General features: G+C 38.9%; 1 protein-coding gene across 1 annotated transcript in view; it reads right to left on the bottom strand.

Annotated features, from left to right (window-relative positions):
• EML6 (EMAP like 6) overlaps positions 1 to 27,801 on the bottom strand; it is a 255,024-nt gene that overhangs the window by 77,075 nt on the left and 150,148 nt on the right. Inside the window, exons 15-21 of the mRNA XM_033175697.1 lie at positions 26,783 to 26,969; positions 24,663 to 24,768; positions 16,659 to 16,752; positions 5,626 to 5,726; positions 4,123 to 4,325; positions 1,401 to 1,512; positions 1,029 to 1,156 (exon numbers count right to left, since the gene is read on the bottom strand). Coding sequence (XP_033031588.1) covers positions 1,029 to 1,156; positions 1,401 to 1,512; positions 4,123 to 4,325; positions 5,626 to 5,726; positions 16,659 to 16,752; positions 24,663 to 24,768; positions 26,783 to 26,969 — 931 coding nt within the window. The remainder of the gene's footprint in view (positions 1 to 1,028; positions 1,157 to 1,400; positions 1,513 to 4,122; positions 4,326 to 5,625; positions 5,727 to 16,658; positions 16,753 to 24,662; positions 24,769 to 26,782; positions 26,970 to 27,801) is intronic.

The raw sequence follows: 27,801 nt of genomic DNA on the forward strand, positions 1-27,801 counted from the left end.
AATTTTACCTAAATATGACTTTTGAGGGAAGACAGGGATTAAGGAGGATGTAATGTGTTTATGTGGATCAAGGCTGAGACCACAGTGAGGCCCATATTCCAAAGGGGCACTGGTGCATCTGGCATGTGGGGAGTAGGTGACTTGTCTTGTTCATTTTATGGATGGACAGACTGACAGGACTTATACCTAAGGCACCTCTTCCACACCTGGACCCAATTTAGATAATGAAATTCTGGACTTTGAGCAGATCCTGTAACGTGATAAGGCTCTTGGGGACCTTGGGGGTGGAGGTAAAGAATTCTGTATGTGGTAGGGGCATGAATAACTGGTGGCCAGAGGGTGGCCAGTGATGGTGACCCTCATACTTCTCCTGGCTTTCACACTTTTGCATAATCACCTCCCTTTGAGTGTGGTATGACCTGTGGCTTGTTTCTAGCCAACAGAATATGGCAAAAGTGATTGAATGTTCACGATTCCACATACGTGATTACATAATTATGTAATGTAAGAGTGTAGTGTCTATTTTTTCCCTCTGTTTTTGGCTTTGAGAAAGCAGCAATGTTGGGAAACCCCGTGTGGCAAGGAACTGTGGGCAGCCTCTAGGAGTTGAGAGTGGCCTCTAGCCAACAGCCAGCAAGAAAGAAAAAAGAAAAGCCCTTAGTCCTACATTTACAAGCAATTAAATTCTGCCAACAGCATGAGTGAGCTTGGAAGAATCTTCCCCAGTTTAGCCTCGGATGAGACCATTATCCTGGTCTCTATTGCAACTTTATAAAACACTAAGCAGAGAATCCAGTTAAGCTGTGCTCAGATTCCTGATCCACAGATGCTGTGAGACAATAAGCGTGTGTTGTTTTAAGTTGCTAAGTTTGTGGCAATTTGTTACACAGCAATAGGTAACTAGTTCAACTCTTGTGCAACCCTGAGAGTGAGTGCCTCCTTAAGTTTTGGAACCTAAGCATCAACTTTGCCTCACCCTAGTCCCAGCCCTGATGTGAGCTGCAGTTTAGAATAGGTACAAACAGTACCTGAACAAGTAGTGTCATTGGGCCGCTCTTATCGATTTCCAGAATCTCTCCATTTTTTGTTCCCACCAGGATATGTCCATGTCCCAAGGTGATGGCACGAATTGAAGGGTTATCTTCCAAAAGCAAGCCTGGGAAGGGGATGGTATATTTAATAAAATAACAAAAACACTGCTTCTTAGTATAAATTCAATTTGTATAGCTCCAAAGAACGAGGTACTAGGCTGTCAGCCTTGACATTTCTACCAGGAGAAGAGAGTTCGAAACATGGAAGAGGGAGAAAATTGATTGGTTAATAGTTTTCTAAAATCTTTAGTACCATCTTCTCCATCCCTATGAACACAAAGATTTCTATTACATGTTTGGGAGTGGCACCTTTTGAGCTAGTTGACAATGCTGATCTTTTAATGGCATAAGTCTTCAAGCATCTTTCAAACATATCATCCCAGAGCTCCACGATGCCGTCCTTTCCACCCGTTACAAAGCCCTGTGAAAGCACACATGGGAGGTGTTATATACACATCAAAATGACCAATTACCCACTTGGCCCCAGAAGGATTCCCCCGTGAGTAAGGCAGCTTTGTGTATGTTACCTTCCTAAATATATGAGATGGAAAACTCTGCTGATAACAATGTTTGAATACTATTTTCTGGGAGCATTTCTCCCACATTCCCCTAGCAAGATTAAGCACTTTCTCATCATGTATCCATTGCACTCTCTTCAGAACACTGGTTGACAGCTGGCCCACTGATCAAGCATGGCTGTGCCTGTGCCCAGTCTCCCAATCAGAATGTGGTTCCTACAGAATGGAACCAACCTCAAAACCTAGCAGAGTTTCTGGTATCTCACATACTCTGACCAAATGGATTGAAGTTAACATCACAGTTTAAAATTATTGTTAGACATTTAAAAATAAAAGTCATGTCCAGAAGAAAACATCACTATTTATTAAGAGTAACTTAGGTACTTCATACAATGAAATTATCCTATTTCAGTCAATAGATACAATTACCATAATTAAAATCCAGATTAATTTTTACAAAAACCTGGAAAGTAAAAAGCTTAACATATTGGATATTTTTTACTGAACAGTGATCTTTATTCCTGTTCTAAGCTTATAATTTTTTGGCTGTACTAGTTTTCCTTCCTGGTAATTTATTATATATGCCAACTGTTCTTAGAGGGTTTTTTTTTTTTTTTAAGAAAAATGCTGAGTAATTCATTGCTTCCTCAGCAACTTTTAATTTAATGCATTTTTATGAAGTTTACAAAGAAATAATATTTTGAAGTGTGTAACATTAAATATCCTTATCCTTATATAGAATTTGTACCCAGGAAAATTCAATCCCCAAATTAAATTTAAATTTAAAATTAAATTTAAAATTCAATATAAGTATATTATATTGTGATATGCTTGTCTTTTCTCATGATTTTGCAGCTTAATTTACCAAACAACAATAGCTTAAACAAGTTACACCATATTTACTTCTGGGCCTACAGAAATTCTTTCTTCTTTTTTAATCTTTTCTAATACTTGCCAGTCTAACCAAAATTTTATTTTATTGCCAGTGAAATAAAAACACAAACAAAAAAACAAAAAACAGCTTAGCCACTAAAACCACCATTGTAGTTGCATATCTAACAAGAACCTACTTTTGTAGTAGAATCAACACATTTGCCTAAGGACAGGTAAATGAAAATTGAGGCTTGGGTTAGGAGTAGTAGGTGGCTTAAACTGGAAGTCAGAGGGCACAGATGAAGTGGTACCACCAGCAAACTGGAAGTAACTGAAAATAAGTTGATATTTGCTGGCAAGTTGATTGAATAAAGTGTTTTAAAACACTGAAGGTGCTATGGTTTAAATGTTAGTCGCCTCCAAACCTCATGCTGAAATTTAACTGCCTCTGTAACAGTATTAAGATGTGGGAACTTTCAGAGGTGACTAGACCATGAGGGGTCTGCCCTCATGAATGGGTTAATGCTGTTATTGTAGGAGTGGGTTCATTATAGAAGGGTGATTTTGGCCCCTCCCACTCTTATTGGCCCTTCAGCCATTGGGTAACACAGCAAGAAGGCCCTTCCCTGTTGCAGCCCCTTAATCTTGGACTTCCCAGCCTCCACAACTGTGAGCCAATAAACTTCTGTTCATTATAAAGCACCTAGTCTCAGAAATTCTGTTACAGCAGCAAAAACAGACTAAGACAGAAGGTAAGTGTAATCTTTGTAACGGGACACTGCAAGGCAAGTAGACAGACCGGGGCAATCATGATGAGCTTCAGTGGAAATATGCCCAGCACTCTAACACTCTTGTTAAAGCTGAGCCTTTCTACACAGGAGCAAGCTGGTTATGATGTAAATTTCTGTCATAGCAAATCGATGTCTGGAACAATAATGTAACCACCTGGTACTTTTAGGTCTCTGCCCGTTGTGTCACCAAGGAGGAAGACAATGCTGAAGTATTTCTCGGGACTCTTCTGCTGCTAAGTGTCCACATTTATCCTGGCACTTCTTAAGGGACTCTTATGAGTGGGGGCCAGAAAGACAATGTGTGGAAAAAGTGGAGAGAAGCTGCATATAAAGAAACAACTATAGGCCGGGCGCGGTGGCTCAAGCCTGTAATCCCAGCACTTTGGAGGCCGAGACGGCGGATCACAAGGTCAGGAGATCGAGACCATCCTGGCTAACACGGTGAAACCCCATCTCTACTAAAAATACAAAAACTAGCCGGGCGAGGTGGCAGGCGCCTGTAGTCCCAGCTACTCAGGAGGCTGAGGCAGGAGAATGGCGTGAACCCGGGAGGCGGAGCTTGCAGTGAGCTGAGATCCGGCCACTGCACTCCAGCCTGGGAGACAGAGCCAGACTCCGTCTGGAAAAAAAAAAAAAAAAAAAAAAAAAAAAAAAAAGAAACAACTATAAATGAAATTATAAAAATATCTTTGCTTTCCTTCCTATTGTCTCTTGACTGAGCTTCATGACAACTACTTCCTAATTCAGAAAGGCCTGTTTTAGATACAGGCATCCTCTTGGTGGGCCATCCTAAGACTACCTTATAATTTTAGAAGGCTGATGAGGAAAATGCTGAAACGCAGGCCATACCTTATCCAATGCATACATAGCAAACACAGGCCCATCATGAGCTTTCACTGTCTTCAGTAGTAGAATGTCTTTCCAAATAAAAATATCTCCAGTAGCTGCTCCTGAGAACACTAGATCTTCCATTCGTCCATAAGAAACACACATCATTGTTTCCAATTTTCCAATGCTTCCAAAAGTTCCTCTTTTAGAAGTGAAGCCCCCACCTAGAGTGGACCAAGAACAGTTATTATTTAAAAAATCTGGCACTTCCTATGAGCATGTAGAATGACTATTTCCGTGAGAAATCTGGTGTTTCTCATTAGGTATTTATGTAAAGATGTCTAAAAGTGGCAGAGAACATCACAAGCAAAAATATTTTAAGAGTATTTCTCATTCATTCATTAACTCAGCATTTAATGAACCCCTACATGTGGTAGGTGCAGTGCTCACTGCTGGGATATGAAGATGAAAAGAGGGTTCCTGTATTCAAGGAACTCAGAGTCTGGCTGGAGGGAGGACTCAATATGCATCTCACTCCAAGACACGTGTCTAACTGAGGCTCAACACAAGTTCTGTATCAACCAAGAGAAAGAGTGACGAAGTGCCTGGAGGAGCAAGCAAAGTCTTCATGAATGCTGACCAAAAACAATAAAAATAGTACTGACTATAAATGTAAAATATAAGCATGTTATATGTGCTCTGCTTATTTATCACAGCAATTTTGGGGTGAGAAAAATGAATTGTTTTGTAGGAAAATGTAGTATATGGGACAAGTCATTAGATTTGTCCCTTATACATTCACATTTCCCCATACTCCCTGTCACTGAGAAACCCAGCTTTATTCATGACAGCTATGCACAGGCTGGCTTTCCAGACATATTGGGTGGCATTACCTTCTTTTAAAAGCAAAATGCACTGGAATAGAACCTTATTCACATTTTCTGCATAATAAAATTGGGCTTGTTACCAAAGCTGATATGAAGAATTCAGATTCAATTGTATTAAGTCTGACTTATTAGTGAGAAGAGTAAGGTATCCTTTATGTTTTCTCATACTTATTTATTCATCATTATTATCAACATTAAATCTACCAATATTTATTGGACCACCTATTTGTGGGCAGACTCAGGGTTTAATTCAGGTTTAAATTCAGTAATAGATAAATAAAGGAACCCTCCAAATAGATACAATTTTATTCACTCAACCAAAATGATCATTTTATTTCCTGTGCAGTAGTCTAACATAATTACTGCTTTCAGAACAGACGACTAAATATAAAAATGATTATTTTCACAGCAGAACATTTTCCAAAGCTTTCTAGGTATTGATGAATATGCATAGCATCATATAGAGTGTTCTAAGCTTCAAAGCGTTCTAAGTGAACTTGGGAGTGAATTTTTTTAGGCGCATTTTTATTTTAGATTGCAGAGACAAGCCAGGTAGTAGCAATAGTTTTGTTCTGTTTTTCTTTCCAGCTAGGGTCAAGCTCTCAGTGACACAAATGATAAACCCAAAGGACAGTACCTGCTTGTTGCCAGAACTTGATGTGCTTTATCCCAACTGTAACCAGTTTGTCAACATGGTGTGGGTTACACTTTACCACAAATATCTTATCTTTATGTCCTCTGTAAGAGACAAATAGGAAATAAAATTCTAGTTTGAATGGAAGCAACAGCTTTATTAAAAGCATGCATTTGGTCTAATTTTAAGCACATCTAACAGGACCACTAAATTAGAAAATGGTTTAAAATCCACACAGGCATCTACATTAAAATAATGGGCTTTCACTTTTCTTTGCATGTTTGAGCCCTTTCTTCTTACCCTAATATTGCTGCCCAAGTTTATTTACTTATACGTTAAACAAAGTAATGAAACATTTAAAACATGTCATCATGTCTCCATAAGATAAAATTAATGCCACCACTGTGGGGTTGCAAGTAATTCTGGGGATATGCAGAAGGAAAGAGATAGTATTGACTCTTCTTTTTCTCCTCTTGTGCAGGAGGAAAGAGATAGTATTAACGAAAAGCTTCTCATGAACCACTCTTGCTGTGGAAAGCATTGCTCTGGGTTAAATGGGTTTTCAGCTGGAAACATATCATTTAGAAGTTGAAGCCCTGGACCCACAGCTATGGAAAGAGAAAGGATGTCTTCTATTGATTCGAGGCACTTTGGGATGCTGCACATTCAGAGATGTAGGTTTATAACTCAAGGGGCAGAAGGACAAATATAAATGTAAAGGCCAATTGTAGACCTGGGCTGTAGACTTGGCATCTCACAGCATGAGAGGGACTATTTGATGGTGTTTGATATATCAGGACATAATTTTAATAATGTAAAAAAAAAAAGCAATTAACAAAAAGAACATGACTGACCAATCTGTCTTATGAATATAGATACAAATATCATAAATATTAGCAAACAGAATCTGAAAGCATAATAAAAATAATACATTAGGACCAAACACAAGGGTGGCTCAATATTAAGGAATCAAGTAATACAACTGATCATATTAATAGATGTAAAGAGATAAATCATATTATCATTTTCAGATGCTGAAAAGGTATTTGACAAAAATCTAACACTCATTCATGATTTAAAAAATAAAAACACTCAACACCCAATACAGTAGAAATTAAAGGATGCTATAGACTTGTCCTTTAGACATTTATATTTCCCTGTACTTTGTCATTGAGAAATCCAGATTTATTCAAGGTAACTATATATAGGCCAGCTCTCCAGACATGCTATGTGTCATTATCCTTTCTTTAAAGACAGAACATGCTGAAATAGCTTATTCATCATATTTGTGTGTGCACACTCAAAAGATTCTTACTTAATGGCATTCCCAATAGAGTCAGGATAATTACCACTACCATTTAACATCATACTGAACATATGAACTAATGCAGTTAGACAAGATTTTAAAAGGCACAAGAGCTGGAACAGAAGAGCTAAAACTAATCATATTTGCAAATTATACATATCTAAAAAATTCAGAAGGAAGTAATTTTAAAATGACTACAAATAAGACATTTTAGTAAAGCTGCATTATATAAAATTCAATACCAAATCAATAACCTTTGCATATACAATGACTGGTTGAAAAATATGATGGAGTAGAGGACTCTATTTATAAACAATAAAAACAACAAGGCATTAACTCAACAAGATACATACAACATATAAAAATGAAGAGAGAAAAAAGACCTGATCTGTAAGATTAAAAAGGTAGACTTTAAAAAATAGAACCATATTCCATGTTCTTGGAAAAGAAAACTCAATCCTAAAGATAGCAGTTATCCCTTAGTTTATAAATTCAACTTAGTTCCAATAAAAAGACCACGCAGTGTGTGTGTGTGTTTAATCCGGAGTTAGACACCTTGATTTTAAAGTTCTTATGGAAGAATAATCCAGCAGGAATGACCAGGAAAATGGAAACAGAAAAGCAGAGTGCAAAGAGTAGCTCTCCTAGATATTAAAACAATCTATAAAGGCTCTGTAATTAAAACAGTATAGTACCTGTGTATGAGTTGACTGACAAATGGAAAAACAGAAAATCTTGAAACAGACACAAATGAATATAAAAATGTAGTGTATAACAAAGACAAGGTCTTATATCAATAGCAGGAAAGATGCACTTTTAAAATAAATGGTGTTTGACGCCAAATGCTGGCTAGCCTGTGGAGTGATAAGAACTCTTGTCAATTGCTGGTGGGAATGCAAAATGATACAGCTATTTGAAAGACAGTTTGGCAATTTCTTACAAAACTAAGCGTATTCTTACCATATAACCAGCAATTATATTCGTTGATATTTGCCTAAATGAGCTGAAAACTTATGTCCACACAGAAACCTGCACATGGATATTTATAGCAGCTTTATTCATAATTGTCAAAACTTGGCAGCAACATGGATGTCCTTTAGCAGGTGAATGGGTAAACAAACTGTGGTACATCCAGACAATGCATATTATTCAGTGCTAAAAAGAAATGAACTACCACATCATGAAAAGACATGGAAGAAAAGTAAATATATATCATTAAGTAAAAGAAACCAATCAGAAAAGACCATATACTATATGGTTTCAATTATATGACATTCTGGAAAAGGTAAAACTACAAAGATGCTAAAAAATTAGTGGTTGCCACAGTATACAGGGGAGGGAGGGATGAAGGGATAAATAGGCAGAATACAAAGAACTTTTAGGGCAGTGAAACTCTTCTGAATATACTGTGGTAACTGCAGAATCAGCCCAGTCTGGTTCAACTTTACATAATACAATGGTGAGTTGTTTTTCAGTTATCATGGAACCCAGGTTGCAAGTTATATAATCTGATCATGCCCAGATGAACCAAGCGTGCAACCATGGGTGGAACCTAAGTGCTTGGACCAAGGAACAGGGACCAAATTAAGAACTACACACCTCATGGCATGATCCAGTCCTATCATGTCTCCCGGCAACACTGCATTGTAAGATCCAATCAGATCATGCCTCATTACCCGCTGCTATGAATCCTGCCCCAGTCCCCAGCTCAAGAGAGAGATTTGAGCATTGCCTCCTGTCTCCTTGTTGTCAAACTGCAATAAACTCTTTCTTTTCACAAAAGCTGGTGGCATAGTATTGGCGTCTATGCTTTTTGGGCAGCAAGCCCATTGCTAGCTTGGTAACACTATCATGATAGATTATGTGTCAATATACATTTGTCAAAACTCATAGAATGTACAAAACAGAGTGAATGATAATATAAACTATGGACTTCGGGTGATAATGTGTCAAGGTAGGTTTATGAATTGTAACAAATGTACCACTCTAGTGCAGGATGGTGATAGTAGGGGAGGCTGTGCATATGAGGAGGTAGGAGGTAATGGAAACTCTCTGTACTTTCTGCTCAATTTTGCTGTCAACCTAAAACCATTCTAAAACATAAAATCTATTTAAAAAGGGAAAAAGTGGTGTTTGGAACACCTTGGCAGCCATATGGAAAAAACAAAGTTGGACCTGTTCCTCAGATACTAGAATAGATTATAAACTATTTAGAGACCTAAATATAAAAGATGAAGCCATAGAACACTAGAATAGGTGATTTCTTTTTAATGTGAGAATGGGCAATATTTTTCTAAATATGAAAATCTTGAAGCAATAAAAGATTAATAAATTTAACCACATAAAAATAGAAACCTTTTGCTTGATGAAAAACACCATAGCAAACTCAAAGGATGAATGACAAACTGGGAAAAAAATCAGCAAGTTATAGGCAAAAATCAAATAACCCTAACATTTAAAGAAACACTTCCTGTGAGAATTATATTTCGGAGAAACCAAATGGTTCACGAGGGAAAATCCTTGTTTATAAAATAATTCTAGCCAATAGGAAGAATGAATAAAATTAGAAAATTACCACTTTTAACCCAAATTAAGTAACCAATTTAGCCCAAGGTTGTCAGCTGATGCTACAACCATTAGAAAATGTGTTGATGGGGAGCTGTGTAATGAAAGGATCAGGTCAGTACCCCCAGAACCCACCAACTGAGCTGAGTATTACTGACAGCAGAACAACTAGACCTTTTGGGCAGTAGTGTACACCAAGGTGGTGCTCGGGAAGTGGTCCATCCTGGAGGGAAGGAATTCCATCACCAACATTGTTTAGAATTGCCAGCTAATGAGAAAAGCAGTGTGGCGTTTAGTTATTTTCAAATTCTCTATAGATAATATACCCCTATTGCTTGCACCTGGGAAGGACCATTCCTACTGCCTCCCTACTCTCTGATATACCACCGATTTTATCTTTTCTGATGTGACAGGAAGTACCTATAAAGTATTCTTGCCTAAAAACTTGAACATGGGTGAAATTATTTGCAAATCATATATCTGATAAGGGACCTATATTCAAAATATATTAAAACTCTTAAAACTCAGTAATAAAAAGACAAATAACTCTACTAAAATTGGGTGGTGTCTTTAAACAGACATTCTACAGAGAAAATATACCCAGTCAGCACATGAAAACATGCTCAACATCATTAGCTAGTGGGAAAACCATAATGAGATACCACTTCACACTCACGAGGTAGCTATAATAAAAACGACAGACAATAACAAGTGTTGGCCAGAATGTGGAGAAGGTGGAGGCCTGTGTTTCACATTTTGAGGCACGAATGTTTTCCAAGTTGCTGCACCATTTTCCATTCCCACCATATCTAAAGGTAAAAGATGAAGCTGAATAATAGATTTTTAAAAAGAGGCCAGGCGCGGTGGCACACGCCTGTAATCCCAGCACTTTGAGAGGCTGAGGTGGGCAGATCAGCTGAGGTCAGGAGTTCGAGACCAGCCTGGCCAACATGGTGAAACCCTGTTCTCTACTAAAAATACAAAAAATTAGCCAGGAGTGGTGGCAGGCACGTGTAATCCTAGCTACTAAGGAGGCTGAGATAGGATAATCGCTTGAACCCAGGAGGAGGTGGTTGCAGTAGGCTGAGGTCACACCACTGCACTCCAGCCTGGGTGACAGAGCAAGACTCCATCTCAAGAAAAAAACAAACAAACAAAAAAAGTTAAAAAAAAGAGAGAGAGAGAGAAGGAAAGATCTGTGCAACGTGTAGGATGCTGATCACTGTTGCAACTGGGTAATGGGTACAGAGGGTTCATTATGCTATTCCCTCTACTTTGGCGTAACTTTGAAATTTTCCACAATAAAAAGAATAGAATGTCTCCTGATCCGTTATGGCTACATGAATGTGGACCCTACGATGAGAGGCAAGGAAGAGATGGAATTCTGGGGCTCTGACTCTTTGAAAATGAAAAGTGAACATGGACATTAGAGCCAGGATACATCACTGGACATATCGTTAACAATTAGGGGAGAAAAAGGTCTAACGGTGAAATGTGTTTAACCTCTTAAAGTTTAAGAGAAGAAATCAACCACATAACCATAAAAACGTTAAGCATCCAAAAAAAAATTTTTTTTTTTTTTTTTTTTTTTTTTAAGACGGAGTTTCGCTCTTGTTGCCCAGGCTGGAATGCAGTGTCACAATCTTGGCTCACTACAACCTCCGCCTCCCGGGTTCAAGTGATTCTCCTATCTCAGTCTCCTGAGTAGGTGAGATTACAGGCATGTGCCACCATGCCTGGCTAATTTTTTGTATTTTTAGTAAAGATGGGGTTTCACCATGTTGTTCAGGCTGGTCTCAAACTCCTGACCTCAGGTGATCCACCTACCTCAACCTCCCCAAGTGCTGGGATTACAGGTGTGAGTTACCACGCTAGGTTTTTTTTTTTTCTCTCTTTTTTTGAGACAGATTCTCACTCTCTCACTCAGGCTGGAGTGCAGTGGTGCAATCTGGGATCACTGCAACCTCTACCTCCCAGGCTCAGATGAGTCTCATGCCTCAGCCTCCCAAGTAGCTGGGACTACAGGTGCACACCACCATGCCCAGCTAATTTTTTGTATTTTTAGTAGAGATGGGGTTTTGCCATGTTGACCAGGCTGATCTGGAACTCCTGACCTCAAGTGATCCACTTGCCTTGGCCTCCCAAAGTACTGGGATTATAGGCATGAGCCACCATGCCCAGCCCAGTGATTTCTTGATTGGAGGAAAATCCCCCTAGATTCAAAATCATTCATATATACTTTAGAGAGACTAGAGAAAACCAAAATGAAAATAAAGTACAAATATAGCAAATTATATTTCCTAGAGATAAAAGATTGTTTCCTTGTATCTATACAATGTCAAACATTTACAAAAACCTTTTTTTGTGAGAACTTTTTAGTTTCCATCTAATTTCTTAGTGCCATTGTGATATTACAAAATACATATGTAGTCTTCAATTCTCCCCCTCCATTTCCTGGCAAACAACGCCTACAATCCTTAGGATCTCCAGTGAGGTCTTCTTGTATGCTCATGATTGACTTGATGGCTGCCGGCCCAGAGGTAGCTTCAGGATGGGAGCTGGTCACCAGAAAGACCAAAGCAGTAGTAGAGGGTTGGGACTTGCAGCCTCATTCCTGACCTTCAGGGAAGGGAGAGGGATCAAAGGTTAAGTTGCTCACCCATCGACAGTGAGTATATCAACCATGCCTATGTAATGAAGCCTCCATTAAAAACCCCAAAGGACAGGGTTTGGAGAACTTCTAGATAGCTGAACACAAGGAGATCCCTGGAGGAAGGTGCACCCAGGGAGGCCATGGAAGCCCTGTGCCCCTTCCTATGTGCCTTGCCCTATATAGCTTTCCATCCATAACCTTTGTAACATCCTCTGTAATAACCTGGCAAATGAAGTAAGTATGTCTGAGTTCTCTGCGCGACTCCAGCAAATTAATGAAACCCAAGGTGGGATGAGGGGCACGGCCTCAGAAACAGCCCTCAACCTGTGGGATCTGAGGCTACCACCAGGTAGACAGATTCAGAATAGAACGGAACTAGAAAATACTCAGCTAGTGTCTGTCACAGAATTGTTTGCTTGGTGGTGGGGAGAAATCCCCACAAGTTTGGTCACAGAAGTCTTCTGTGTTGACTGCTGTTGAGTGAGAAAACAGAAAAAGCACTTTGAGTTTGGGTGAGAGTTTTTGTTGTCCTACTCTATGTCATAAAAACACTGATGTTATTTCTGTTGTAGCTAAAGTGGCTAAGGATGGCATGTACATGTTTAGCTAATGTCGGTATCTAAATAAAGAATACACGGCATATCTCTCATTTTTCTTTTACACACGTGTTAAACTTGTAGGGAAGTTGCCTGTAAGTGTAGGTGTGTGTGTGCACGCACGTGCATGTGTGTATGTATAAGCAAAACAAAATGCAAAGAGTTTGTCAGACCTTAGATGGTGAGAATAAGAACTTACACACTGTGCTGCTGTCCTAACACTGGACGATTCCTCATGCCCCATCACAAGGGATTCACCGCATGGGGCCACATAAACCCCATCAGCAAGCACGAAGGAAGGAGCCTCTTCCAGAGGCCAAGGGCAACTGCACACTGGGTGACTTGGTTTCCATATTGTCCATTCAGAACTCCTCTGTTTGCACAGAGGCCCAGTCCTGGGTGTAATTTGGTTCTCCCTTTCTGTGGCAGTAGCCTTTAACAGGAAGACTGATGAGTGTTTGATACATATACGCTATCTCCAAAAAAATTTAAATTGGCTCAAAATATAGAATATAGAATAAAACAGGAAACAAATTAGAACACAGTGAGACGATATATTAGTGAAAAGAGCCAGTTACAGAGCATATGCACAATACCCCACATGTAAATAAAAATGAATACAAATACTAGAAAAATACATACTAAAAGATATATGCTAAAATGTTACCCATGGCTACATCTGGGTAGTAGAATTATAGATGATTTTCCTTTTTTTAAGTGCTTTTCTCTGCTAATTTTTCTATAATGATCATACAATTTTTGCAAAACAGAGGAAAGAATAAGTGTTATTTTAAAAAAGAAAGCGAAAAGGAAAAGGGGCCCATGTGGTATACAGGAGACTCTACCATAGTCATTAAGTGCATGTAAACGTAGGGACCTAAAATAGATGAAGTGCCGAAGCTAATAGAGAAGCGATTACTTGGAAGTTCAATACGCCTGCCATATGCAGGCCTACAGTGTGTCCCTCAGCTTTCTAGCAGCAAAACTTTCAGACTGGCCTCGGAAATGTTCTTATTGATAATTATTTTTTGTCCAAGATCCCTGCTGTTCAAACTCTGAGATAAAATGTGTCTGTAATTAGTAATTGTTCCCCAGTCACATTACCAGAGCAACACAAGTCCAACTAAAGGAGCACAGATGTACCTGATTAATCGTCACATTATTCTGCCCTGATTGACAGTGATGTTAGGCCCTGTAATTACTCCTATACGAGATCAGCCTTGGTTCTTAAATGGGCTACTTGTATATTAGACTAAAATTGGAATGATCTTTAGGGGGGAAAAAAAAGACTGAAAAATTCATTTGTAATGGAGGTAACCTAAATCACTCATAAAAATTAGCAAAGATGCATGTGGGGAAATTGTTTAAATAGATTGGATCCAGTCTCACAGAGATCTTGTAAATAAAATCTAGGGTATCTTGTAAATAAGATCTCTATGGTCCAATTCTGAATTTCCCTAGTTTCTGTGAGCTGCTAAAGAGTAGGTTCATTTAAAATCTTCTCACCAATCGGGGGAGGAGCAACTTCTGTGTGCCCGGGTGTACAGCTGGCACATGTCACCACGGCCACCAGCAGCACAGCTGACGATGCCACCACAGCTACCAACCATGCTCCTCCTCTGTGGAGAAACCTCACCTCCTGGGTGACGAGTGGTACAGAACAATCACCCTTGCCAAAACAGCACAGTCAGCCAGAAGCAGGTTTCTTGTTCAGCCTTGCTCTATAAATGAGGCTGGCAGTGACTGAGACACAGAAGTGAAAAATGAGGGGTAGGACTGAATCAGCTTCTCTGTGAATTAGGCCCTCTTGGGAGCTTAGATGACCCTGGAAGCAGGGTATCATTCAGTTGATTAATTCTTTGTCACTTCTATCATGTCCCTGTTTAAATTTTTTTTTTTTTTTTTTTGAGATGGAGTCTCGCCCTGTTGCCCAGGCTGGAGTGTGGTGGCGTAATTGTGGCTCACTGCAACCTCTGCCTCCCAGGTTCAGGTGATTTTCCTGCCTCAGACTCCTGAGTAGCTGAGATTACAGGCGCCCGCCACCGCACCTGGCTAATTTTTATATTTGCAGTAGAGACGGGGTTTCACCATGTTGGCCAGGCTAGTCTCGAACTCCTGACCTTAGGAGATCTGCCTGCCTCAGCCTCACAAAGTGCTGGGATTACAGACGTGAGCCACGGTGCACGGCCTCCTGTCTTTAAAAGTTTCTATCTACTTAAGCATTCTAAGGCCATAAATATAAGTTTTATTTATTTTTCTAAATTTCTTGTGTATTTATGTAAATATGTATCATTGTTAATATTATGCAAATAGATATTTACATAACTTTTATTTACTTATTAATGCAAAATCTACCATTCTTCCAAAGAACTTTAATCCTTGATACTCCTCCTTGGAAATAGCACTGGTTAACGTCAATCCAAAATGTTCTCCTGGGCAATTCTGCAGGTGTCTTGTTTTGGGAATGTGTCATAAGGCTTAGAAGCAATTCCAAATATAAATTGTGTTATTAACATAATGGTGTTAAGTCAACTTTGTGTTAAATAGAAGCAGTAACACTATCCACCAAGTATATAAAATATATACTATTTTAATATTAAGAAATATTTCTTTCTTCCATTTCTATTAATGTTTCTGTCATAAAACTGGTGAGCCACCCACAGCTGCAGAGCGTTTTCTAGCAGGAAAATTGCATTTCTGTTGCTTTTGAAATCCAGACATGTGCTTTCCCTGAAATTATCTGTAAAGGCAGATGGTATATTATCAGAAATATTACACTGAAATTCTGTATTTTAGTCTAGCGGGGAAACAGAGTTCTGATGAGAAGCTGAATCTGAGTACTAGAAGGGAGTAGAATGACAGTGAGGAATACTAGAAAGAAACACCAAAAGGAAAACCACTTGGGCAGGCAGATTTATGAGCTGCCATTTGTTGCCAAGAATTCAATCTCAACAGCAGTCATCAGAAAAGCTTCTCTTTTTCCCCTAAGATGGTCAGCTGGAGTCCTCAAGCCTCCATCTGCTGCTCCTCCAGGTCTCTAGCAATTTATAAATCTTCGTTCATTAAATTCCCACAAACCTTTTTTCCTATTTAATATTGTAGAGGAAAATATTAATTTAAAAAGTGAATATTGGGGTTCAAGGCTATTAACTTCAAAATGATTTTATATTGCAAGATAGAAAGGACATCATTAATGCAGGGAAGAATGGGGAGGTACACTGACAACACGCCTGGGCAACAAATTGTATTGCTGGGCCTTGGCTGCCAACTATTTTGACCCCTGATCAGGGTTGGGCAAACAGCTGAGCTCAATGCAAGTAGGAATGGAAAGTCATGTTCAGACTTAGCGCTGAATCAGCAGGCAGGAAGGCTGGGGTAAGGGAGGACAGGTGGTCTATAAACAGCAGTCGGTCTCAAAAAATCTATTTATAAGACGGGAGATTAGGGAAACAATTTGCCTGCTTTGAAAGCAAGTGGCAGATGCACTCAGTGGGGCCTCCTTTCCAGCATGCTGCAGCCTCATGACAAACGGTGCTTCTGACTCTGATGACATTGAGAATCCTTCACCAGATGCTAGGACAGAGGAAAAACAAGTGGCAAGGCACCAGCCTGAGAAAAGCTCCTTTTGTATTGCTGAAATGCTTTGATACAGATTACACAGACCACTCAAAATGAAGCGGTGAACGACTCTCTGCAGAGGATTCCGGAATTTTCTGATTCACCACAACAAACATTACCTGCTGTAAGTCAGGTTTGCCACCATGAAACACTGCAGTATTTTTTCACGTAGGTGCTAAGCTTTCTACGTGAGTTTCACCTGAGTTTGAAGATGAAATCTTACCAGAAAATGAAAACTATTGACCTTTACTAAACCGTGATATCAGCAGGATACCATAAGATCCCGGCAGCTTCTTACCTTGTTGTGGCTATCTTTTCTCCCTTTTTCCAGTCCCAAAATACAATACTGTGAAAATCGTCTAAACCAACCGACACCAGACATTTTCCATCGGCTGTATGAAAACAACACAAATGTCAAGATTTCTTCCATGAAAAAAACAAAACATTTCATATACTGTAAAGAGGAGTGAGTAATTGATCTTAAGAATTGATAACTGTTTGAGGTGATGGATGTGATAGCTGCCCTGACTTGATTACACAATGTATACATGTACTGAAACATCATACTATACTCGATAAACATGTACAATTATTATATTTTAATGCATTAGAGGTATCATACACTAAATGGACCTCACTGAATGAAATGCATGACCAGAGGCAGCCGAGCTTCCTAATGCATAATGGGCTGCAGAAGTCAATTGCCCACCTGACATTCTGAGACACAGAGCTCGAGAGACTCTCAGATAAGCTACAAAAACTTTTGTCTATTTTGTGACAAACAAATCTCATGACATTTACTTGAGGTGCCACTTGGCTTTGTGACCCTGAGACCATTTTCAGCTCTAAAAACTAGGTTAACTCTCTAAGTTAGGAACATTACAGAAACTAAATTTAACTTAAAAAATTCTTTCAAAAGATGATTTTACAATTAAAAAATTTTATGTTCCCTATCTCAAATATAGTGTGCTTGTTATAGGAAATTTAGAAAATATGGATACAGAAAAATTTTAAATCTCCCAAATTTCTAGGCTTACATTTGACATATATCCTACCAGTCTTTACATAAATGTGCTTAGAAAAAACAATGCCAGAATCATACTAAACAGGTTATCTAATCTTTCTTCATCTATTATATCATGAACATTTTCCTTTAGTACTAAATATTGCTTGTAATTGTTTAGAAAAGTGGCAAGAAGAGATTACGGTAAATCCCTATGTATAACTGCTTATTGTCAGTTTTCACATCACTTGTCTGCTTTACATTTCCAGGACAATTTACTTCTCTAACAGAATAATAATTATCCATGATTACTATAATTTGGACATTTAGGTTATTTTCCCAAAAATTGTTTTAAAAAATATACTGAATGCACAATTAAATTTCAAATAAAAACAGTTAATTTGCTTTTTCCCTTCAAGACAAAAGAAAAGGTATAGTCAATAAGCCTTTCCTTTGCTGCCTCCTTGCAAGGCTAGATTCAACACAGAAGCATCTCTGGGTCAGCAGTCTCCCTTCCACTAGCTGTGCGGTTGCTAGGAGACGAGTGATCAAGCTCATCCTGCGTCAGTATATCAAGGCTCTTCTCTGACTACCAAGGGCCAGCTATGAGGGTAAAGCAACACAGGTCTGTGATAATTGCCTCTCCTAGGTCTGCCAGTCCATTCAGAGGTCTCAACTGGTATTTTCAAAGGCAGACCTGCAGTAGACCCCAAATTAAGGTTGCCAGGTAAAATATAGAAAATCTTGTTAAACTGGCATTTCAGGTAAGCAGTAACTAATTTCTTAGTACAAGTATGTCCCATGCAATATTTATATGTATATTACATATTTATCCTTATTTTGCATGGAATATACTTACGACAAAAATTATTTACCTGAAACTCTAATTTAATTGAGCTTCCTATAATTTTGTTGGCTCAATCTGGCAACCCCATCTCAAATGCTAACCAATGCCCATGCTTCGAGGGCCCTTGCTTGTGCAAGAGACCCTTCTCCAACCAACTGGAAATGGTAGTCTCCTCCTCCTTTTCTGGATGAAGGAAAGTCAGAGAAAGAAAAAGTCTGGTTTAACAAACCAAATCCTCTCCAACCCTCCATCACTACTAAGCATGAGGCAAGGATTTGAAAGTTACATGACCTTTTCAAGCTACTAGGCTGTAGTATTAGATGAAGACACTAACACTTTCCTTAAGGGCTAAATCACCAACAGGTGATTATTATAAACTATGTCTTTCAAATCACAACTAATGATACCCCCTTATGCTTAAAGGTTACCAGGCTTTAAATTGGGCAAGGTCCCTCTGTATGCATTTAGGAGAAGGAACTAGTAATGACTTCCTATTCATTACTAACATTACTTTTTCCACAGCTCTTGCTATATGGCCTGGTTGTTTTTATGTTGGCATGCCTCTGCATTTGATTTTATTTTTATTGGTGTTTTCTGTCTTTAAGATCATAACCTCTTTTAAGGCTTATAATAATCTTATCACATTTCCTTTGTAAGCCTCACACTAATCAAGCTTTCAATGAATGTTGATGATACTGGTGACATTGATGATGAGGAGGAAGATAAAGACAGAATATGCCTATGGATGGTATAAATTGAAATGGAATGTACTATGCTTTATAGCTATAAAGATTTTGGCCAGGTGCAGTGGCTCACATCTGTAAGCCCAACACTTTGGGAGGCTGAGGCAGGTGAATCCCTTGAGCCCAGGAGTTGGTGATCAGCCTGGGCAACATGACAAAACCCAGTCTCTACAAAAAATACAAAAAAAATTAGCTAAGTGTGGTGGTGTGTATCTGTAGTCCCAGCTACTAGGGAGGCTGACGTGGGAGGATCGACTGAGCTCAGGAGGTCCAGCCTGCAGTGAGCCATAATCATGCCACTGCACTTCAGCCTGGGTGACACAGTGAGAACTTGTCTCAAAAAAAAAAAAAACTTTGTTTTTGGACGATGAGTAAAGAGTGAGTACAAAGTTACAGTTAGGAAGAGTAAGTTCTGGTGTTACATTACGTGTTAAGGTGACTATAGCTAATATTGTGTTGTATATTTCAAAATAGCTAGAAAAGAAGATCTTGAATGTTATCACCACAAAGAAATGATAAATGTTTGAGGTGATGGATGTGACAGCTATTCTGATTTGGTCATTACACAATATAAATACGTACTGAAATGTCACATTATACCCTGTAAACATTTGCAATTATGTGTTAATTATAAACAAATTTAAAAATTATTCATTTCAAAAACACTGCACAAATATTCAATGTCTTGTTGCATTCACTGACTATATTTCATGTTTTCTTTTGAAATCTGTGTAGTTATATGTTCTTCTTGGAATGCAAGCACAAATACATTTAAAATAATAAAGTTTTATGTCATCTGAAGAAGGCCTAAGGGTAAGCTGATTTTGAGATTGTAGGAGGTGAGCTTTTATTTTAGGAAAATTTCTGCAAGACCCTCTCAGCTTATCCTCACTGTTGCACCACCTTTCTAAACCAAAAAAGGTATTCTGATTGTGAGTAGCAATGGAAGCAGCAGTGCAAACCCAGAGGTGCCTCAACAACCATACCTCTTCTTTGGGATAGTGACTTCCCTGAGTTCTGCCGATGTGGGCTATTTCTGTGTATATACTACACAGTTTGGAAATAAAATTGGCTACATTTTTACTCTTTCCCAGTTCTCACTTTCCCTGTAAGGCTTGGTCTTAGCTTTGGAAATCTACTCTCTGGTCAGTCAGTTGGAGTTTTTAATTTTTAGCCATGTTTTTAGAGTCTTAGGTAACGTCCTTTCACATCTTACCAGTTACAGCATGCATTAATTATGGATGTTTGTGACATAGTCCAGAAATAATAGGAAGGCATTTAATGTCAATAGTAAAGGGTGAATTAGAAAAAGTTTTATTCAGACAATTAAGAGTTGGTCAGTCCATTCAGGGCTCATAAAAAATGCATAGGTTTTCTATTGAACACAATGAAATCAAGTCTCAGATGTGCTCTTATGGAAATCAGTATAATTCTATGAAGGTTTAAAAAAATTATATGGTTGATATTTAAGCTAGAAAATATTTATGTGGTTGACCTTTTCTATTTCTAATCTGGTTTTCTACTCATGCGGAAGCACTTCCCTCACGGCAAGCACAAAACAAAAATGGTTCCCCTTCCCCTAGACAGTAATAAATACTGAGTTAAAAGAGGTTCTCAACTAAGATAATACAAATTCATTCCTTCTTGTCCTTGTAGCCCAGTTACAAATTCTGTCCCAAGAAATGTTTTTGATTAAAAATGTCTTTTGCTTGCTTTCAAAAAGTGGCAAGAACAATCTAAATCCTCAGTTGTCTAATTTTCACACTGTTTGCCTGCTTTATATTTCCAGGACAATTTATTCTCTAGTAAGAGACAAGCATACTATCAGTAGGTGCCCACAAAATCCCCCAAATGAGCTAACTCCTAAGAGATGGGCAGCGACAGGGGTACTGAGGCAGGCACACAGATGGAGCACTAGCTAAATCATCGCTGATGAGTGTCACATCAGTGCCCTGTTTACATGGTTAAACAAAGAGGTCTACATAGTCTCCTCTTTCAACATTTCTACTTGAGCTACTCACTTTTCTATCAGTTTCCAAAAGAAGGTAGCGTTAGTTGCCCTTGCTCATACTTCAGGTAAGTGAGTTTCTTGGCTGTTTTAGAACGGGATCTCTCTTCACTTGGGGCTGTTCCACGTGAGGGCCTCTATGCACCACCATGTCTACTCCACAGTTACAGTGGAGGGTGGGAGGGGCAGATGGACATGCTTACTGGAGGGCACAGGGAGCGGAAAGTGAGCCTGCACACCCGGGCATGACACTCTTGCCAAGTGTACACACTAGCACCAGCAAAGGGAAGGGGCCGGAGGAGGCCTGACACCGAGGAGAACTGTTGGCATGCCTCCCGCCTGCTGTCAAACCCAGGCCTGGTGGCTCTCGCAATGGACCTGGGTTCTGCCTTCGGATCGGCCACTGTTGACTTTTACCCAGGCCACACCACCAAACTTCAGGATCTCCATTCTCGGCCTATAAAGTGGTGCAGGGGTTTAAGACTCAAACTATATTATTCTAACAGACTGCTATCGATAGAAATTAAACCAAACAGGCCTCAGCTCACACTTTCAGGAGTCACCACAGGTCCCCACTCCCCTACCCCAACCCCCAGTCAATGACTACAGTTCATCTGTATGTAACCATTCATGGTAATGAATCACGTATCAGTGAAAGTTTTTCCACAATAGTCCTTAGTATTAGTACTTTCTAAAGCTATCAGATTCCTTTCTACCATTTACATATTGACATACTCCTTAACCTATAAGACAAAAAGGTGAATTTCCATAACCACAAACAACACACTTGCTGAAAAATGGGCTCTTTCCCAGAGATTGTTACCTGGGGAATGGAGACTGTATTGTTAAAATACTGAAATGCTCTTCTTATGCACAAAATATTTCGTATTTGGGAATTTATTTGCCCAAGATGGGAATCAGAAGCAGTTACAGAATCGGGCTCCTCACCTCCTCCAGAGTATCTCATTTCTCTACCCAGGCACTGATCTGAAGGGCTGTCTTATGGGAAAAAGCTTTCTAAGCTCACTTAACTTCTTGTTCTTTCTTCTATAATGCTAATAAGCCCAGAGGAAATGTTAGCTATCTGAAATACAGAGGCCACTTTACTGGGGGCCACCTTATTGCTATGAACTCATAATTAATGTCTTTGATCTGCTAATCTCTTCCTCCAAAGGTATTTAAATAACATGAGCTAATTATTTTGATTTTAAAAAATAGACAATTAATCAACTTTACAGAGGAAATAACCTAATGATTAAATCCTATTTATAGTACTCTAAATTTCTGGCCACTTTGTTTATATGCTAATACACATATGCACATTTTCATTTGCAATCAGTGATAGATGGTGTTTTGAATTCCGTTTTTTCTTTTATGCAGATACATTGAAATGCGCATAAAATACAGTATTCATACTTGTCATTATGAATTACCGCTTTATTATACTTTGCCAGATTGTTCACTAGAATTGAGTCAATTTTTAGTGCTGCCAAAAGTATGAATATATTGGATTCCCAATAATGTTGTAAACATGTAGCTGTTGTTATTTATTTTTGCTACTTTAATGGGCATTTTACCACTCTTCTAAAGCACATTAATTACTTATATTAAGTATACACATATATGTCTGCTAGCAAAATTAATTTTAGGAAAAGGGCAGTTTGGCCACTGAGGAGTGGAACTATGGAGAACAAAAAGCAGAAGGAATTCATCCACATCTTTGAAATACAATCATATTGGAACTAAAATTACAGTTTCTTTTAGGTTTCACTGCTTTATCAGTGACACATGGCACACCTATTTTAAAACTGCATTCCATCGAACTTCCAGGAGTGTGGACTTTGTATTCACTGTTTATTGAGTGAATTACTGAGTGTGTTATTCCGCGGGCAGGTGGTATGCGGAGTTCTCTCTCCCTTGACACTTATGCCTTCTCCTACCTCACGTCACCAGTGTAGAGCATGAACTGTTTAGCCTTGATTTTTACTAATTTAATAATCACCGAAGGCACTGAATAACCTCTAATAATGATACAGCAGCTCAGATTTGTAGAGTAATTTATAGTATGTTAGAACATGCCTGTTACAAAAACTAAAAATTGCCCCACGTTGCATTCGTCAGCCAATGAAGGTAGTTTTCACCCAAACGTGGTTTATATTGTAAAATTCTAGCAGTAATAGGGAAAGGCAAGATAAAGTGCATGAAGCAGAACCTCATTTGTTCATTTAGTCATTCGCACTTTTTTAGTAGCTTCTATTTGCACAGCAGTATGACATGTGCAGTGGGGAGCAGAGAGATGGGATTTGCTGCCAACTAGTTTACTGTGTGTGAAATGCATGGGAGATGCTGACACAAATAACTACGTGCCACATGGAGTGCCACAAGAACAATGGGTGCCATAAGAGCAATGACAAAAAAGGGCTAAGGGATGCAGAAAAAAAGGGATGCAGAAAAAAGGACAGGTTATTTCTCCCTGTAAAGTTGGAAGAGAAAACTTCCAGCTTGACCTTAAAGGATGGGAGGACTTGAAAAGACACATTAGAACAGCATGAGCAAAGAACACAGGCAAAACAAGGGCAAGAGTACATGTAGCCTCCACGGTTAGAGAGACATGAAGGAGCACTAAGGGCTGGTGAGTTTAAAATACTGCTAAGGAAGGTTAAGGCCAGATCATGGAAGGCCATGGATGTCCCAAGGGCTCCACACTGAGTCAGCCAACCAAGGGGAATCCATGTGGTGGCAATGGTAACTGTGTTTGGGAGACTCCAGAAGAGGGTAGGATGGACTAAGGAAGTGGGATAGAATCAGAGACCAGCATGACTACCATGGCATAGATGAGAGGGAGTGAGGGCTTGTACAGGGAGACGAAGGGATAGGGAAGACAGATCAGGCTTGTGGAGTCATGGAATTTAATATTACACGTGTTATACTTATTAGGCATTTGAATAAAATTTAGAAAAAAATTATAAAATTAGATTTCTGTAGAAAGTTTAGAATTCCTTTTCTATTGATCTAATTTCTACAGTTGTGATTATTAAAAATTTCTAGGTAGAAATACTTTTTGTGATAGGCCTTCATTCTCAAATGCTAGCTTAAAGAAAACTCACTCTAAAGGAATTTACTTTCTTCAGTTATTTTTTATGATACTGTGTTCAAATTTTAAATTAAGATGAAAACTTCAGTTCTATTTTTCCAACATAAAAGTTATTTCCAAAACACCAGTGTTGTAAAGTGGCCCTCTGCAGAGAATTTGCAGCCTTCTCTCTAGTACTTTGTATTTTCAATCAGAAGTGATGCGCTCCCACTTATTTGGAGAGATGAAATTGATGTTCTGAGTCACTGCCAGACATTTGCGACTAAGTCAACAGCAACAGCTGCTCTGGATTTCAAATTGCTCAAGCAAATACAGAACACGGTGTGAGCTCTGGGTAATGACTTGGGAGAGAGAAAATGAAGAAGATGCGAAGGGGTGTGTAATCTAAAGGCCACATTTTTCGATGAGGTATTCCCATGTATGATTCCCAGTCTAAGAGTGGGTAGCTGGCATACAAAGAGCTTGCACTTCAATACAAAAAGAACAACTAAGTGGGAGCATGTTTAAATACACACACACATACACACACACGCGTGTGCATGCACACTCTCTCTGTGTCTCTCTCTCTCTCAATGTAGAACCATGTGTCAATGACTCTGGGCCTTACCTGAAAAATCAAGTGCACACACTCCTCTCTGATGTTGTCCTTTCAATAGCGACAGACATTTTAGAGTTTGTGTGTCCCACACATGAATAGCAGCATCTCTTCCGACCTTAAATAACAGGATGACTGTTATTAACTACTAATAAGTTATACTAACAAAGATTTTGTTCCTTAGAGTCCAACACTGCTCAGAAACCAAGATAAACCCATTTGGAGAGTAGGAGGACCCTAGGAAATCATCTGGTACAACTCAGCTATTTTTGAGATGAGGAAACTGAGGCACTGTATCTCTAAGAGGCTGGTCTTGGCAATCAGGTAGAGTTCCAGCAGAGCCTAACCTGATGCCTGGGCTTTTAAGGCTAATTCACACGTCCACTGTACCTTGTTTTTCTCAGTTACTTCTATCATTCCCTCTCCTGCCTTCCTAGCTCGACACAAGAGCCTGCTTCTCACTCAAGGAAGTCACCTGTACATTGTCATGATGCTATCCAGAGTTATTTTACCCATTCTCCATTACGCTACCCACCAGGAGGAGGCCTGGCCCTGCTTCTCCCCCTGGGAAATAACATTTTCATGGCATAACTATCTTTCAGTAAGGTGGATCATCTTTGCAGGGATACAAGCTTCTATCACACTAATCCCCAACAACAAAGAAAATTGTAATAGTAAAGTGGTTTTCCTCACTTGTCATATGTGGGGGGGGCGGGGTGGGAAATCTGTTGGGTGTGATGACTTTAAAAGGAAAAATGGGAGATAAAGCCATAGGCATAATTCAGCAACATCCAGGCCACTCTTACGGAGGTCTGTGGAGGCCCAGTCTCCTGCAGGTGGCTGCTGGAATACTGTTTGCCACCGGTTTACCTTCCATCAAATACAGTATTGAGTGCAGTATCTTCTTGGGGGTTTATGTAAAAAAATCACCTCTGGCTTTTACTTAAAAAAAGAGGCTATTAAATACACATGAATCAAGCACCATCTGTTTATAAGATAGGCAAAAAATAAGGGCAAGTGAAAAAGCAAAGCAATGATCAATTACTTGGAAAATCTTACAACATCAACTAACACAATAGGTCTCTTAACGTTCAGTTGGAAGGCCAGCAAATTCATGTATAAACCAATGGCCAGTCCTTACCCTTTGGAGGATTGTAACCCTTTTAAAAAACAATTTAAAAGTTATGGATCCTTTTTCCCCCCAAATATACCTTCTAAGGGGTTGACTCCCCTCATGCTCTCATTTTCATTCGTGGATTTCATGAACCCCAGGTTACGAACCCTGTCCAAAGGCTTTACCACCTGCATGTCAAGTCTCAGGAGAGGGTTTGTCTCATGTTAACCTTTGACATTATACCAAGAATGTTTTCTTCGAATTTGCCACTTAGTTAATACCAGTTGAAGTATTATCTGCAATTAAACACTCATGATAAAAACTGAACAAAAGTATAATCTATACATTTGAGGAAAAGATAAAACTAAAGATACTTTTGACAATATTACTCTTTTGCCAGCAAGGTAATACATCTGAGTTTAATAAAGTCTTTGTTTAATAAATTAACTATTATTTTTCTCTTTCCATCCCCAAATGAATGTAGAGGGTCCCTGTTTTAGCAGTTTTTTCAATTATAGACTCAATCTAAGGGTTAGGCATTTCAAAAAAACTTCAGATAAAATTCAAGGTGTTTTTATAAGGCTAAAATATAAATTAGTCAAAAGTCTTATGGTTTTAAGTCTTACAAATATAATTACACTCTAGATGTTATAGTATTTTTAAATGGTTCATTCAATAAATATTTATTGAGTACCTAGGATATACTAAGTCCTGGGCATACAGTGAGGAAGTATATAAAGCTGCTCCTTGACAAAACTTTCACTATTTTAGTTTTAGCTGGTCCCATTCATAGATCTCATCATTCCAGGGAAAGAACTCCTCAGAGGTCTCCCAATAGTGCTAGAATGCTTTGGTTGATTCACCCATCATCATGGAAGGATCCAGTGTTCACTCAGTCTTCACCTTCCCATCTCATGTTTATTTCTACCCAGTATTTCTTAAATTTCTAATATGTAAACTGAATTCAAAAATTTAATTCTCTTTTTGGCTAGGCCCTAGTTTTACAGGAGATATATACCTGCCCAGTAGCCACATAGTCCTTCACTGGATGGATGGTCAGGCTAAGAATGTCGTCATCGTGCCCCAGGTACAGCCTCTGGGAGTGCTGCTGCCGGTTATACACAACAGCAACTGCAGCAATGTGGTAGACTACTTCTCCAGCTTGTGTGTAGAACAGATTGTTTCTACAGTCGTAGCCTCTATAACTGAAGCACAGGTCCAAGAAATGCACAGTGGTTGAACAAACAGCAAATGCATGGAGCAGGAGGTGTCAGAGGCAAGGCTAACATATTGACGTGAACAAGTACAAGTGGAACCCCAAGTGTCACATAGGCCAGCAATGTTTAAATGAGGATATGCGGCCGTTTGAGGGCATGAGATGACTTTCAAAAAGGCACATGGGCACTGAACATTATAACAGAATCTGTTTGCAGATCCTCAGCTATTGTGTGTGCTTTTTCTTAAAAATGATCATCTGAGAACACATCTGCGATGAGATGCAGGTACTCCTTTCCCATCTCCCCTCTCACAAATGCCTTCCACCCACTGTAAAAAGCCATTCCTCTCCTCCATCTGGAATCCTACTATGCAGTATTACTCTGGGATACAGACCCTTCCAGGGGCACCAAAACAAAGGAACAATTCAAAACACAAGTATGGATGTTGAAAGAAAACAACTCTAATGACTGGCTAAGGAATCCTGCAAATCAAGTGATTTCCAATTCTTTGCTTTCGACAAAATTGTACAAACACTTAATGGAATTACCAGCTGAAAGATCATTATTTTTTTGTGATATATCAAAATCAAATATGACTTTCTTGGCCTATCATAGGAGTTTGAAGAATTGAATAACATTGCTATAAAATGGCCTCCATTCTTACCTACTTAAGAGAATAAACTTTCTCAGTGCTTACATCTATGCAAGAATGAGAACTGAGAATAGACTCAATATCAAACTTTGTTACATTCTAACAATAAGTAATATAAATGCACAGATCTTGCAATTGAAAACCAATCCATCATATTGAAATAATTTC

This window comes from Trachypithecus francoisi, unplaced genomic scaffold (assembly GCF_009764315.1).
Source record: "Trachypithecus francoisi isolate TF-2019V2 unplaced genomic scaffold, Tfra_2.0 Lachesis_group17, whole genome shotgun sequence".
NCBI lineage: Eukaryota > Metazoa > Chordata > Mammalia > Primates > Cercopithecidae > Trachypithecus > Trachypithecus francoisi.